A 14,331-nucleotide genomic window follows, 5' to 3' on the forward strand; every position below is an offset into this window, starting at 1 on the left:
TTTCCTTCCTCTGAGGCCAAACTGTAAATCCTGAAAAGTTTCATAGTTCACTCGTTCTTTGAGGAGACTCGGTCGCCTGCCAGCAGTTCATGAGCAGATGGATAAATTCATTGGAGTTGGTGTCATATGAATGCGCTGCAGAAACGACAAGATTTGGGGCTGATCTGGCTGTGTGTGTGTGTGTGTGTGTGTGTGTGTGTGTGTGTGTGAGAGAGTGCATGTACAGTATGTGGGTGCCAGGTCAGGCTTTCATGTCTTCCTCTGTGGCTACAAATAAATGTTTCTCCTCTCATTTCATAACTGAAGCATTGGCCTGGTTGGCAGAGCGGCAAACATGAGAGCTGAACAAAAGTTTCCATTCAGAAAGAAACAAAACATAAATCTGCACTCCACTTCTCCACCCCCCCCCCCTCACTCTCTCTTTTAGTGTGTACATGGGCAGAAAGATGCAAGTACTGTAGAAAGAGTTTGTGGGTTTGTGGCGAGAGAGGACAGGTGTAAGAGGCATGCTTGTGTGTTTGTGTTTCTGTGCATGTGTGCTTCAGTATGTATTATCCTGATTAAAAGGGCTCCTGTCAGTGTCTGCGGTGAAATGGCAGGAGGGTGGGAGAAAAGCAAAGAGAAAGGGGTACGAGAGATGAGGGGGGGTTGAAGCAGACAGGCGTAATGACTGAGTGTGTGTGAGTGTGTGTGTGTGTGTGTGTTTCTAGAAGGGAGGTGTTGTCTTTTGTAATGAGTGACATCAAACACACAGCTGCCACATAACTGGCATTAATGAGCTCCGCGCAGTGAACCTGCAGCAGCCACCGCTGACCTGGAGCTACTGGTTAAACTCCTGCGACACTGCACCGCCAGGCCCGCACCGGAGTGTAGCTGTGTATGTGTACATACAACCAAATGCCATACTGGCAGTGAAGACATCAAGTCCTACACCAGTTTCCAGCAGAAGAGATGGGGGACAAAATCCACAGTTATTCTTCATCTTATTTTTGTAATTAGAACAGATTTTTCAGCTAAACTGAAGGATGAAATGCTCATTGATAGGTTGAGGAACATAATCTTGTCAAACCTTCGGCAACAGATTTCTTCCACTTGGGTGCAGCAGAAACAAATAGTGAACATTGACACGTCAACACCTTTTAAGTTGTTTTTTTGCAAACTATTGCTTCTTCCAACAGTTACGGAGGATATTATCATTCATTCGAAGGGGTGCTTCTGGCCACCTGATGAATGTGAGTCCAACATCCACTCTCTTTTAGCTCTGTTTTTTGGTCTCCACCAGCTCCTGGGGGAAATATTTGGATCTTGAGCTGCTAATGTTGGACGATGTGCCCCAGCTAGTCGCTAAATGTGTCTGATGTTTGGAACTGAGCGGGTAGTGTAACATCTGCCCGCTGGGGCCATAAAACCCTATGAGAGTGGTGAGAGTGAACCAAAACAGTAACATTTCGGCCGAACAAATGAGCGAAACAATGAGCTGAAACTCACGATAAAGATTCAGGCTAGAATTCTCTTGAGCTTCTTCTCCTTTCACAATGTTTTCACGTTGACATTTGATACATTGTTATGATAAAAAATAGCAATGATAGCGGCTTAAAGCTAAATACTTTTTTTAAAAACCTAAACACATCATCTGAAAAATGCATGAACACAGCTGCTGATTTTCTTAAGAGTAGATCATGAAAAGATGTTGTTATCTGCAACAACAATTTGTTCCATAGTTCAGGGGAAGCTGGTTTGAGGCTTCAGCAGACTGAGTTACAGACTTTTTAGTTTAAAATTCCCCCTTTGTTTTCTTAGACGGTGTTTCCTTGCTTAGCTGCAGTGGAGTGATGCTAACACAAACTGAATTTGATACTAAAAAGAATGGAAGGTACCCACCTAATTTGACTGACTCCGACTGGTGAAGCCTCGCATTAGCTTTGTCTGAAATTCGGCATGTATTTCTGCGAAGTATGAGGACTTTGGATTTGGTGTCCCATCTCTTCCATTGGTGTTAGAGAGGGAGCACCGTGGGAGCCGAATGATTACAGTGCATGCCACATAACGGCAACAGTCTCCAGCCAGGGACCCTGGTTGCATGTCATATAGCTCCATCTCTCGCCCCCGTTTCCAGTCTGCCTCTTCACTGTCCAATAAATGTGAAAATGCCAACAACTAAAAAATCTTTAAAAAAGAAAAAGAATGGGATGTCTTTGCAGCCAGTATGACCATTTCCAGCATCCGATAACTCTTTTAGAGTGCATATGGGCCAGTCAGGATTGTTTTAGGACATGAAATAATGGAAATCTATCCTTAAACTCTCACTTTTCAGCCCTTTCTCACTCCTAATGAGCTAATGACTCACCTTCCTCTTGGCTGCCTTGGTCACGGAGGTCGCGACCACCACAAAACCCCACAGGACATAGAGCCTGGAGGGATGAAGAGCAGAGGGGGAAATACGTGGCAGATATACAAGCTTTTAAACATCAGCAGGTTGTTCCATAATAGTTCCATGACCTAAAATGTGCATTTGTATGTACTCTGCAAACTTACAGAGACTCATTGTTCTTTGTTCAATGGTCATCAGCGTTCCTGAACATATTTCCCCGAATCTAAATTTACTTTACAAACTGTGTTCAATGTTCAATGTTCCAGTGACCTCATTTTACAATTATGCCACTTTCTTTCCCACTACAGGCGTGAGCGTTCCAGCCGGGATGAACACAAGTTTATTTTTCCCTTCAGGGTTCACTGGCAAACATCTCAATACATTTTGGGAGGCGCTGACAAACTAATGGGTTTAAACAGCAAGTATGTTTCTCCTCCGCCTGACTCTCTCTGGGGCTCTACACACCCTGAGGATGTGGCTTTAACACACACACACACACACACACACACACACACACACACACACACACACACACACACACACAACAACCAGACTTAATCAGTCACAATATCTAAAATAATGCTGTACTGTGCATTACCCACTAGAGCAGCTTTATATTATATATAGATATATATATATATATATATTTTTTTTTACATATATATTGAGTCGTCAAAGCCTTACATTTCCCTTAAAGGGGAAACGTTTCTGATAAATGTACTTGTTTTTAATGCCACAACAATCTCCATGAAGTTGCAGACACAAGTGCACAAGAAACAAGTGGACTACCATCTCTTCATCTGCCAAGAAAATAGCCTGAACATGACACTAAACGACTTGCTATGATGGACCATTCAGCGGTCACCACGAGAACCAAACCATCACCACAACCACGAGTCCGCAAGCCACATGTAGTCTGGGTAATTGGTGCCTTCTTCCCAGTGTGGTGCACCGCCATGGTCTCTAGAAGCTTCCCCACATCAGACTACCCCGAAAAACACAGACAAAGGTCCCGCACAGCCCGACACAACAGAGCCACTGAGGCCGAAGTAAGGACCCCCTACCCGGGTCCACGTTTTCCTGGCAGCTACAGTGGCACATTGTAGAATAAACTCAGAGCCGCGGGGACAGAGGGAAAGAGAGAGTGGGACAGAGGGGAAATTCACAAAAAGCTGCCCTGAGGAGAAAGACGAACCTAAACCCAGATGTCTTCGGGTAAATTCCTATCATATATCCTGCAAAGCGCAGTGCGCAACAAGAAGGCATCGCGCGTAAAAGTCCAAACTTCGCCACAAAACAAAACAACTTTATAAAATCTCTTCCACGCTCAACACACCATGCCCCACTCAAAGGAGGATGCAACCCCCCATGTGATGTTGTGTACAAGCGGACTGACAGAGGCAGCAGGTTGCAGCAGTAAAAGTCAAAGTTTTACCTGAATAGTAAACCGAGCCGCATGCTCCTCCAAGAGTCTCCCACAACAGTCCTCACTCCGCGACGAATACAAGCTGTTGATTATCAGTCCAGGTTCAGTGATCGGATTGTGGTCTGTTCCTGTCTGTGCGGTCCTGAAAGAAATGTGGTGAAATCCTGCGAGGGCTTCTCTCTCTCTCTCTCTCTCTCTCTCTCTCTCTCTCTCTCTCTCTCTCTCTCTCTCTCTCTCTCCTGTCACAGTCACTCCCCGTGATTTTAGGAGAGTGGGAAGGGTTCTGCTTTCTCTCTCTCTTTCAGTCCGTTCACTCTACAACTTTTTTTGGGGTCCTTATTATATACTGGTGTGACGCCTGGCAGCCAGGGGCCAGAGGGAAGAGAGAGGGGGGAGACAGGAGACACAAAATGAACAGATTACAGAACTCTCCCGCATAAACCACACACTCCCACAGTCTCTCTCTCTCTCTCTCGCTCTCTGACACACACACACACACACACACTAAGCTATAATAACTCTCAGAGCCGCTTTCTTCGTTGCAACATAAGAATGCTACATTGTACTAGGTCACACTGATCAGTAGTAATGATCTACTCATTGTCGGAAACAGCCATGAGCTGGCAGCATCTGCAGCAGGGAAGTACAAAGCTTTACGGGTCTACCATTGTGCCAATACAAACACGAATTGTTGTACAACAAAGTGGAAAATGAATGTCGACAGTGGAAAATGATTTTTGTATTTTGCAGAGATGAAATATGGCTGTTGACTCACTGGAAGCATGTAGTTGCCATGCAAAATATATTTTTGAGTGATATAAACATTGCTGTGTTTTCTCATAACTGTTTAATCACACAAGTGCTGGAAAGCAGACATGCTCCACCAGATAAGTACACCCAAGGGACAAGCCACTTCAGAGCTGGAATGATGACTTTGTGTGTGTGTGTGTGTGTGTGTGTGGGCTGTGAAGAACAAGGCGACCAAAGACAGCCCACAGGGGACAGTGGGTGTGTGTGTGTGTGTGTGTGGGGGTGGGTGAAGAGTGACACAGAGGTTGGGAGGAAACAAATAATATTTCTTCATGGGATAAAGAGCTTTACTTGATTTGTGTTGTGTGTCTACTTAAGAAACGTATGGTGCAATGTTAAGTAAGCTTTTATCCAAATAAGAAAAAATGGTTTGAAAGAAATGTCAAAATCAAAATACTTGCACAACGTTTTACAAATAAAAACAGTATTCCTCGTCTGTATATTGAGGTTGTAGGTAAAAGTGGGTAAGTTGAGAGAAATACAAAGTGAGTCCCATTTTCCTCTGTATTGTACGATGATACGATGATACGATGATACGATGATACGATGATACGATGATACGAGAGTGTAAGACAACAACAAAATGTGAACGGCTGTTTCAGTTTGAGGAGTTTAAGTTCACGAATTTTGTCTAGAATGTGGGAAAAGAAGGTATGACGGACGACTTAGTCTTTCTTTTGACTTTTCTCATACATGATAATCGTTTATTGTTGTAAACATAAAGGTCTGAACATCAAAAATAAAACCTTTCTTAATTGGCTTCACTTTGGACTCTGTTGCATTGTTTAACATGCATGTGCTGCATTCTGGATCTGGTTTATATGAATCAGTGGTGGCTGTATGCATGACAAATAATTAAAAAAAACATCATCTTCTTCAAGAAAAACAAGCAGAGAGAAGATAGAGCTGACATGATCAGTATGAATGTAGTTAGGATGAAGACAGAGGGAACAGACAGTAAACAGTGCATGAGAGGAAAAGAGTCCAATGAAATATGGATAGATTGTGAAAAAAAGGGAGGGAAAGTGAAACTAATGATACTAAAAACATTGTTTACCAGCAAGGAGATCAGAGCCCGACTCATCAACATAACATTTCCCACCCTGCTGCCACTGAGAAGAGAGGCGAGATGGTGGAAATGTGAGAGAGGCCGATGAGTGGTAGGGAGGGCGGGTACGCAGTGAGTTATGGTCGAACACACACCCAGGGGTTGAGACGTCCCAGGGCCAAGCTGCTGCTGCTGCTGCTGCTGCTGCTGCTGCTTTTCCTGGACAGGCATCCTAAAACACGGACACAGTGATGGTGAAGGAGATTAGCGACTTCAAAGCCCGCTGCGAGCCAACAACTTAAAACTTAAACCACATTACAGAGCGGCCTGAAGATCTGATCTGTCAAAATAAAAGTAAACGTTAAAGGCGTACCCAGAATGACGAGGGTAGATTCCAGAGGTTAACGCACATGCACAGACACATATAGCAGGGTCGGGTGTGTGTGTGTGTGTGATTCGTGAAATGGATATCTCTGTACTTCTAAGCAGCATGTCTATCAGTAACTACAATTAGCCAGAGGTCATTGCCATGGCCACCAGTGGTCCGTGACCACTTATAGCCCCCTGCTCCACTCCCTTCTTTCTTTTCTCTCTTTCTCTGGATCCCTGAGAAGCAATAACCAACGTGTTGGCACGCAACACCAACCACAGAATCCCGATGAGCAAAATGTCTGTATCAAGTAGTCATCACAACATACAGATGCATGCGTGTGTCCGGGGAGGTCCGTATGGAGCAGCAGATCTGTTATGCGTCTCGAGCGGCTGACTTCAGTAATATCTCTGCAGATCAGAGTAGCGGGGCCCCGTGGGAGTGATACATCACTCAAAAAACTCCTTGCGTGTAGACACACCCTGCCTCACAGTAAGCCCGCAACCCTTTTACTGTGAAAGTGAATGAGGCCTCCAGGCTTCTTCAGACCAGCAACACAGACAGAGTTGGGCTGTGAAGACAGCAGCGAGACAGAGTGACTTAAATAAGTGAAACAGAGGGGATGAGTATGAAGACCCATCTGATGGTTATCATTGGCCCTTTTCAGACCACAGGTCCCAGTATTCCCTGTTCAGGTAACACTGTTCAAGACAGGAAAGCTCAGTTTAAAGTCACCTACAGACAGCGAGAGGAGTCAGGGCTGAAACATTGTCTTTATGTAAGAGGGAGGAGAGGGTTCGTCCATGCAGGTATATGACGATCAGTTTGTCTGATGGTCTGTCACTTTGGTCCAGACTGAAATATCTCAATAACAATGGGATGGATTGGACCAGACGCAACCAAACCGACGTCAAAGAACGAGCGGCGAGGAAGGCTGACTGTTGCGTCTCCTCACGTCGCTTGCGTCTTGGCCAAAAAGTTGCACTTGAACATCCCGCAAAGACGACAGCCAACCACCAACTAGCACATATGTTCTGCACCTGCCTGAGAGGAGATTACTCTCCATACCAGCAGGTAGCAGTCGTCCGTATTCGTCATTCAAAAAGGGAAACTGGAAGACCTAGGGCTGTGGATGTACTGTTGTTATGAGGAAACAAAGCAGCTTTTGCCGACCATTTTCACACCATCTCGCTCAACACTTAGCTTCAATCCAGATTGTAATGTTGTTAGTATAATGGATTGATCAGCTGAAAAGCTAATCAGATTGATTTCTCAGGGCAGACTAGTGCCAACGGTGCGGGACATAACTAGGGCCACAGACACTCACCGACTGGCTGACATGGTTCAGGGCCTTCACGGATGAAATGTCTGATTAGACATTAGAGGACGAAGCTCGACGACTTTGGTGATCCCCTGACATTTCCTCTGGCATTTTTTGTTTTAGTGGATTGTCTTTTTTATGTGTTGTCATAATTTTTGGTTCAGACATTCATGGTACCCAGAGGATGGACCCTTTCAGTAATTCCCTGTATTTTGCTCTCGTGCTACCAGCAGGTCAAAATGTTTACTTGTCCAGTGAAATAACTCAAGATCTGCTAGAAGGATTGGCACAAATTCTGGTTGGGACATTAATGGTTCCCAGAGGATAGCCTAATCATCTTAGTGGTTCCCTGACTTATCATCGAGCAGTACAACATAATCCTCGTCTGTAGTCCAGTGCAGCAAATGTGCTTTGACTAGTTATTCATCCAGTAGGAATGGGGTTAGCTCAATATGGAAGCAAAACAAGGAACCGAAAAGGTGGAAGCACAAATTTAGGTACTTGTCTCTTTTTCTCTTTCTGTGTTGTCTGGTTTTGTATATGTGGCAGCCGTCTGCAGCACATATGAACATGATATGAAAATATGTTCGCTCATGCCACGAATGTCTTCACACTTTCCCTGTGCATGTCAGAAGACTCGCAGATGCAAAAGTATGCTCCAGGCTTAAGGCAGTTCAACATAAAGCACATGAAGGTGACAGACTTTCATTTGGACAGTGTGAAATCCAAACATTGAGATAGAGAACGTCATGGATTGATATCTGCGAAGGCTGCGAACTAAGCGGAGAGTCCTGACCCAACAGCACAGACAGCCTCAGAAGCCTCGAGTGGAGACGAGAGAGAGACTGACAGACATGGACACAAAGGGAGTGAGAAGAAAGGCAGCAGCAAAAAGGGGATGAAAGGGAATGTGAGAGAAAGAGGTAATGGCAGATTAGACGGGAACTGAGCAAGTGTAAAGGAGAGTGAAAGAGAAAGAAGGCAGGATGGGGGTGCGATTTGTCTGGCTCAGATGAGAGTCAATATTTGCTCCATTCCACCAACACTGTGCCAGGGTCCGGATCAAAGCAGGGCATGTGTGCTCTGAAAAGGGCTCAGAGAGCCAGAGAAGGAAACGGATAACATCTTTACAGTCAGAGAGGGAACCACAGAGGTATTTTTCCACTAAAAGCCTTTTAGTTCTGTGAAACTGTAAGCACAGGCTATTGATGGAGCTCAGACAGAAAGATCATGAGTGATGAGAATAGGAATAAGAGGTTCAAAAGTGGTAAAAGACGGAGATAAGAGGATTGATGGGAGTAGCACTCATGAGGAGTTACAGTCGTCCCTGGCGAGACAAGGACACGACGGGAAGAGCGAGAAAGAGGTCAGCTCGGTTGGACCCTAATTGGCTGACGAAACTGCTGAAATAACCTTGTTCCAATTATTCACACAAAGAGCAATTGTTCCCCATTCAGAGAAGCTACTGGGCCACGTATGTACACATAACAACAACAAAACAACAGTGTCTAGTGTGTGTGAACGGTCATGTAAGATATGGCTTGGCACAGTGCAGCCATGTTTGGCACCAGACGCACCAGCCCCGCAAGAGCGCCCAAAAGCGTAACGACGCAGCTGGGTCATAAAAGCTTCGGTATGTTTGTGGCCGATCGGTTTGAGACTACCGTGTGTTGTATCACAGCCTGAATTTCAATGAACTGCTGCTGATAGTACATTCCTGTCATTCGTGAGATCTTGGTCGATGATGACAGATCTGGCAGCCATCAGTGATGTATTGTCATTACTTTTCGATTACTGTGCCATGCTTGACGGATTGAAGTTTTGTTAACTTAAAAATGGGCGAATAGAACGAGAGCAGCAGGCTTTTATTACAAATAAGGAATTTTATCTATTTTCACGCTTTTAATAGTGCTCCTACCACTAACGGTAATAATCACGATAATCAGAATCATTTGAGACGATGTTCACTGTCATTGTTTCGAGTGTCAGCATATTTGCAAATCGATGCAAAGAACAGCTGAGGCTGATGGGAAAGCCATCAGGTTTTAGATAGCTAGTCGTAAAAATAATTACAATTTTGACCTGATGACAGCGTAAAAGGAAAAGTTAGGTGATCTCTCAGGTGAAAGGTTATTCAATTCATCCTTAGGGGGGCATAAACATCTCTACAAAGATTTAACAGCAATATTTCCGACAGTAGAGATATTTCAGTCTGCATCAAAGTGTTGGACAGACAGACATTACCGTCTACAGAGCTGTGCCACTAGCATGATTTAAAAAATGTTCCAAGGGCCTGTTAAACATCTTAAAATGCTATTATTCGCTTATTATTATCAGTTTAAAAAGACAAACTACCAAAGCCTCAAGAATTATTCAAAAAGGTTTTTTCCTATGTATACAAACCCTTTCCAGATGAACCCGCTGTGGCAGCTCCAGGGCAGAAAAGTACCAATCAATGGTTGTGTGAAGGGGCCCGAATCTCAGAACAAAGACCCAAGAGTGAATAATAATGCAGGACTCTGAGAGAGGCCCCTATCAGTTCAGTTGATACCGAGTCTGAATGTTGCATATTCCCACACAAATTAGCATTTTATCAAAAAAACAAATGACAACTGAAACAAGGTGAATGTGGAGAGTACAGGGAGCCTCGGTATTTGGGGCCCTGCGGCAGTGGACTGGCCTGCTGGAATTGTAATCCAACCTCAATAGAAACAATTCTCCCTAAATATTATCTGAGGTCTGAATACTTGAAACATAGACAAACAAAAATCTCTCTCAAAGTGTATACATTCAAATATTATTTGAAGGAATAGCTAAACATTTTGGGAAATACGCTTATTTGCTTTCTTGACGAAAGTCAGATGAGAAGCTCGACACCTCCCTCACGTCTCCAACAACCCGCGGTGAAACTTGTCATTTTGACGCTTTGGTATTCGGATGAATTCATCAAAGAAAATATGTCGAGTGAGCATTAGATGTGCAGGAAAGCAGGTTTATCACTTTTGGACGGAGCCAGGCTAGCTGTTTCCCCCTGTCTCCAGTCCTTATGCTAAGCTAAGCTAACCGGCTGCTTGCTGTAGATTTAATGGAGAGATGTGAGAGTGGTACCAATACTCTACACAACTACATCTATACCTCGGCAAGAATGCGAATAAGCATATTTTCCAAAATGTTGGGACTATTCCTTTAATTTACAACGCCTTTAGATTTAGTTACATCACATTTAAAATAAGAAATCATCTTGTGTATCTTTATGTAATCCATCTGCAACATTTCAAAGCTCTACGTCAAGGACTTGGCCGTGTACTCCAGCACCTCCTCCCCTCCTTTAGCCTTCTGTGAAGTGACCGGTGTGTCTCTCCTTCTCTCGGCCAGGTTCAGGTTTCAGTATCCTCCACAAGCAGGAATCCTGGAAACAACCTGAGGTCAACGTCTGAGGTCCTCCTCTTACTCCCCAAGGCTTCGCTGGCCTCTGCTCAACATACTGAGATGAGGAAAGGGATTGGAAGTCTATTAAACATGCACTAGATATACTGCATGCGTATAGCAGATCATGTGGGGCTGAACTTTTTATTATCAACAACAATTAACACATTCTACTGTGGCTTTGACTACAGCTATAGCATAGACTGAAAAGACACAATTCATCAACTTCCTACCATAAATGTTATCTTTAATAACTTCTGGTTTGCAAATAATCGAATTCAACCTATTTTTTCCCATGCTGGTGCAGTGATAAACAATTTTCCAGTAAACATCACATCATTTTGATTTCCCTCGAATCCTAAAACTTCTCTTCCAGCTATCAGTTTTCAATTGGAAGTAGTGAACTTGCATCTGGATGTACGTCCCACCCTCAGGTCAGAGGTCAACGTGACCTCTGACCTTCCCCTGAACCCATTGACTCCTCCCTCCTGAGAGCCATTCAACAGGTTGGCTCGAACAATAAAGCAATGCCTTATTCGCACAGACGTCCTTTCTCCCGCCTCTGTCTGCTCCCTCTTCTCTCTAGGTGTCCCGCTCTGATGAGAGCAGGATAGGAAATCAGGTCACCAGTGTGTTGAGCATAGCAGACATACTTGGGAGCAGACTGAGGCCAGGCCGAGACTGTACACTACTGTGCTGGGCTGTGAGCTATCTGTGTGTCTTTGTGAGGGTGACTTCCCCGGCCTGGCTCAGTCACCAGCTCAGTGTGGGCGTGCGTGCGTGCAGGAGCATCTATTACCTTTAAATAGATCTAAAGCCAAGCGCAAGCACACGCCTCAATCTAAGGCGCACAGCGGGGGATTAAAGTGGAGACCGTCTGACGGGTTGAGAGAGCAGCCAGATCAAATAAGGAGCAACATACCCCAAAACCTCTTTTGTATGAACTGTGAGTTGAGACTTAGCTGAGCAGAGTTACTGGACCCAGAACAGTGAGGGCAAAGGAAAGGAGAGGCCGAGAGGGAGTTGGCGAGAGGGAACGAGAGCTGAGCCTGCTAGGCCAGGCAGTGTGGGTGGGCTGAGGATTTTGGGGTTTGACAAGAAAGCTTTCCAACGACTTTATTCCGCTATTTTACGTTTTTTGCTTAATTGTTGCTCGGCTGTAAACAAGCAGATGAGTCACCTCCCAGCTGCATTGAACTGAGGTTTTAAGTGTGCGCTGGCGCTGCACTGCTGTCATATATTTGCCTGAAAGACATTTACCTCCGGCACACCTCTTGAACCGAGTAAACAGTCCAAATAATCAAGTGATATTCCCTCAGGTGGTAATTTACAAGCCCCTATTCGAACATTACCGACTTAACACACACACACACACACACACACACACACACACACACACACACACACACACACACACACACACACACACACACACTATATCTATCCCTCCAAATCAGTGTGTGTGTGTGTGTGTGTGTGTGTGTGTGTGTTGAGAAGAGGTCAGCGGAGGGTCTTGACTGCTGGGTCCCTGTCACTCTTTGGCTCCGAGTCCCACAGACCTCCTGTTATTGTTTTCAGTGGCTTCACTTTTAAGGCCGCCTTGGCAGTGATCACATTTCTCTCTCCCTGCTCACACACACTCTTTCTTTCTTGTCCCTACACTAAAAAACACACACACACACACACACACACACACACACACTCACATAACGCACGAGCACACACTCACAGACAGCGGGGTTATTTATAACGGGGTGGAAGGGGAAGGCAGCCTGGCCTCACAGGGCCTATTTTGGGAGGTTCAGCCTTCAATCAGTCAGGCTGACAGTTTCTCAGTGATACCAGGAGAACAATACAGAGCAGCCCGTTTATCTTCCTCTGGCCAGCTTGTCAGGCTCTGCCTCCCTGCCTGGGTCAGCGTCACCCTGCCTCCCTCCAGGAAAACTGGACTTCCAGGACAACAGTCATCTCAAAATCTGTCACTTTATAACCGCAGTTAGGCTCCCAAAAAGCTCCTCTGTTAATACTTTCTCCACCCGCTGTCATTGTAGCGAACAGGTAAAGCTCCTGAAGACTTGGCTTCAAATCTTAAGTACTTCTTTATAACACAAATATTCATGACTAAATACGGAGAAACAAAAAACATAGAAAAACATCTTTAGACATCATTTTATAAAGACTATTTTGATGATCAAATAGTTGTTTTAGTCATTTTTTTGCTGGTTTTAAAGTCTCAAATGTGATGATTTAATGCTATTCTTTGTTATAAATTATAATACTCTGAATATCTTTTGGTTTTGGACTATTGTTCGGACAAAACAGCACATTTGATGAAGGAAATTACACACCGCACTGAATTTCTGACATTTTATCGGAAAAACAATTAACTGAGAAACGATGACTCGGTGATGAAAATAATCGTTAGTTGCAGCCCTGGTTGACAGTGACCATACAACCAACCATCTGCCATCAAACTCTGATTCAAATGTTGCCAAATCCTGATTGCTGCACGCAAGTATGGGACATCAACTTTTCCCAGTGAAAAGAGTACAAAGAAATAGAAAAACAAAGACTTTCTCATGTGAAATCATAAAACAGTTGAGAGTTCGCCATAAAATAGTGTGCTCATGTCGAACTCCGTCACTCAAAGTAAGAAGCCGAGAGAGAAAATACATTTTCAGGGCTCTCAACTTTTAAGAGATGGACCGTTCTTTATGGTTTTCCCATGAAGACTTTGCTCTTACGTATATATTAAACGTCTGTAGAGATCCATCTGTCTCCCTGAATGAACTATCGTTACTGTCTCACAATACACTGTACTCAAAAGGTTTTCTTCTTTGCTGCAGCCCCCCCAAAGGGGTTTGATAGACCCCTTTAGCTAAAAATAATTTCCTATGAACTCTGAGTGACTCCACCAGTTGAATGAAGGATTGCTTTGTGTGTGTGTGTGTGTGTGTGTGTGCACAGATAGTATGGGCAGAGGGTGGGAGCAGTGAGATTTTGTTATCTATAAAGTTAAGACTTCAGTGTTTACTGGAGCTCATGCTTTGTGTCATCACTACGCAACTACTGTGCAATGCTGGCCGGTAGCTGTGCCGTATTTTATCTTCCCGTTTAGCACAAAGCCAACAGCAGGGAGTACTATAAATACACATCTTGATATCATGATATCAAGAATAAATCTGTGAGAAAGAACTTAAAAGGGTCAATTCACCCAAATTCCAACAATATTTTCTTTCTTACCCCTTGTGGTATTCAGCCATATTTGGTTTTTGCCTGCATTTGTTTGAGTTATGAATGTTTTGAGAGAAATATCTCAATGGATTATCATTACATTTGGTACAGACATTCATGTACCCTCAGGATGAATTGTAACAACTCTGACCATTTTTCGTCGAATGCCATCATGAGGTTAAAATTTAAATTTGCCAAATACTTTGTAACCAAATACCTGCAAGACTAATCTCATCAGAGTTCAGCTCTTGCCAATATTAGCATGCTAACACGCTAAACTAAGAAGGCATCAGCGTGTTAGCATTTATCTCAAGCCGTGAACACC

At 44.1% G+C, this 14,331-nt stretch overlaps 1 protein-coding gene across 1 annotated transcript in view; it reads right to left on the reverse strand.

Annotated features, from left to right (window-relative positions):
- The window catches only part of adamtsl4 (ADAMTS-like 4), a 30,982-nt gene extending 26,941 nt beyond the window's left edge, over window positions 1-4,041 (reverse strand). Inside the window, exons 1-2 of the mRNA XM_079275519.1 lie at window positions 3,807-4,041; window positions 2,348-2,411 (exon numbers count right to left, since the gene is read on the reverse strand). Coding sequence (XP_079131645.1) covers window positions 2,348-2,411; window positions 3,807-3,829 — 87 coding nt within the window. The 5' untranslated portion in view covers window positions 3,830-4,041. The remainder of the gene's footprint in view (window positions 1-2,347; window positions 2,412-3,806) is intronic.
- Between the last annotated feature and the right edge of the window lie 10,290 nt (window positions 4,042-14,331).

Source organism: Melanostigma gelatinosum (genome assembly GCF_949748355.1).
Source record: "Melanostigma gelatinosum genome assembly, chromosome: 9".
In the NCBI taxonomy this organism is placed as follows: Eukaryota; Metazoa; Chordata; class Actinopteri; order Perciformes; family Zoarcidae; genus Melanostigma; species Melanostigma gelatinosum.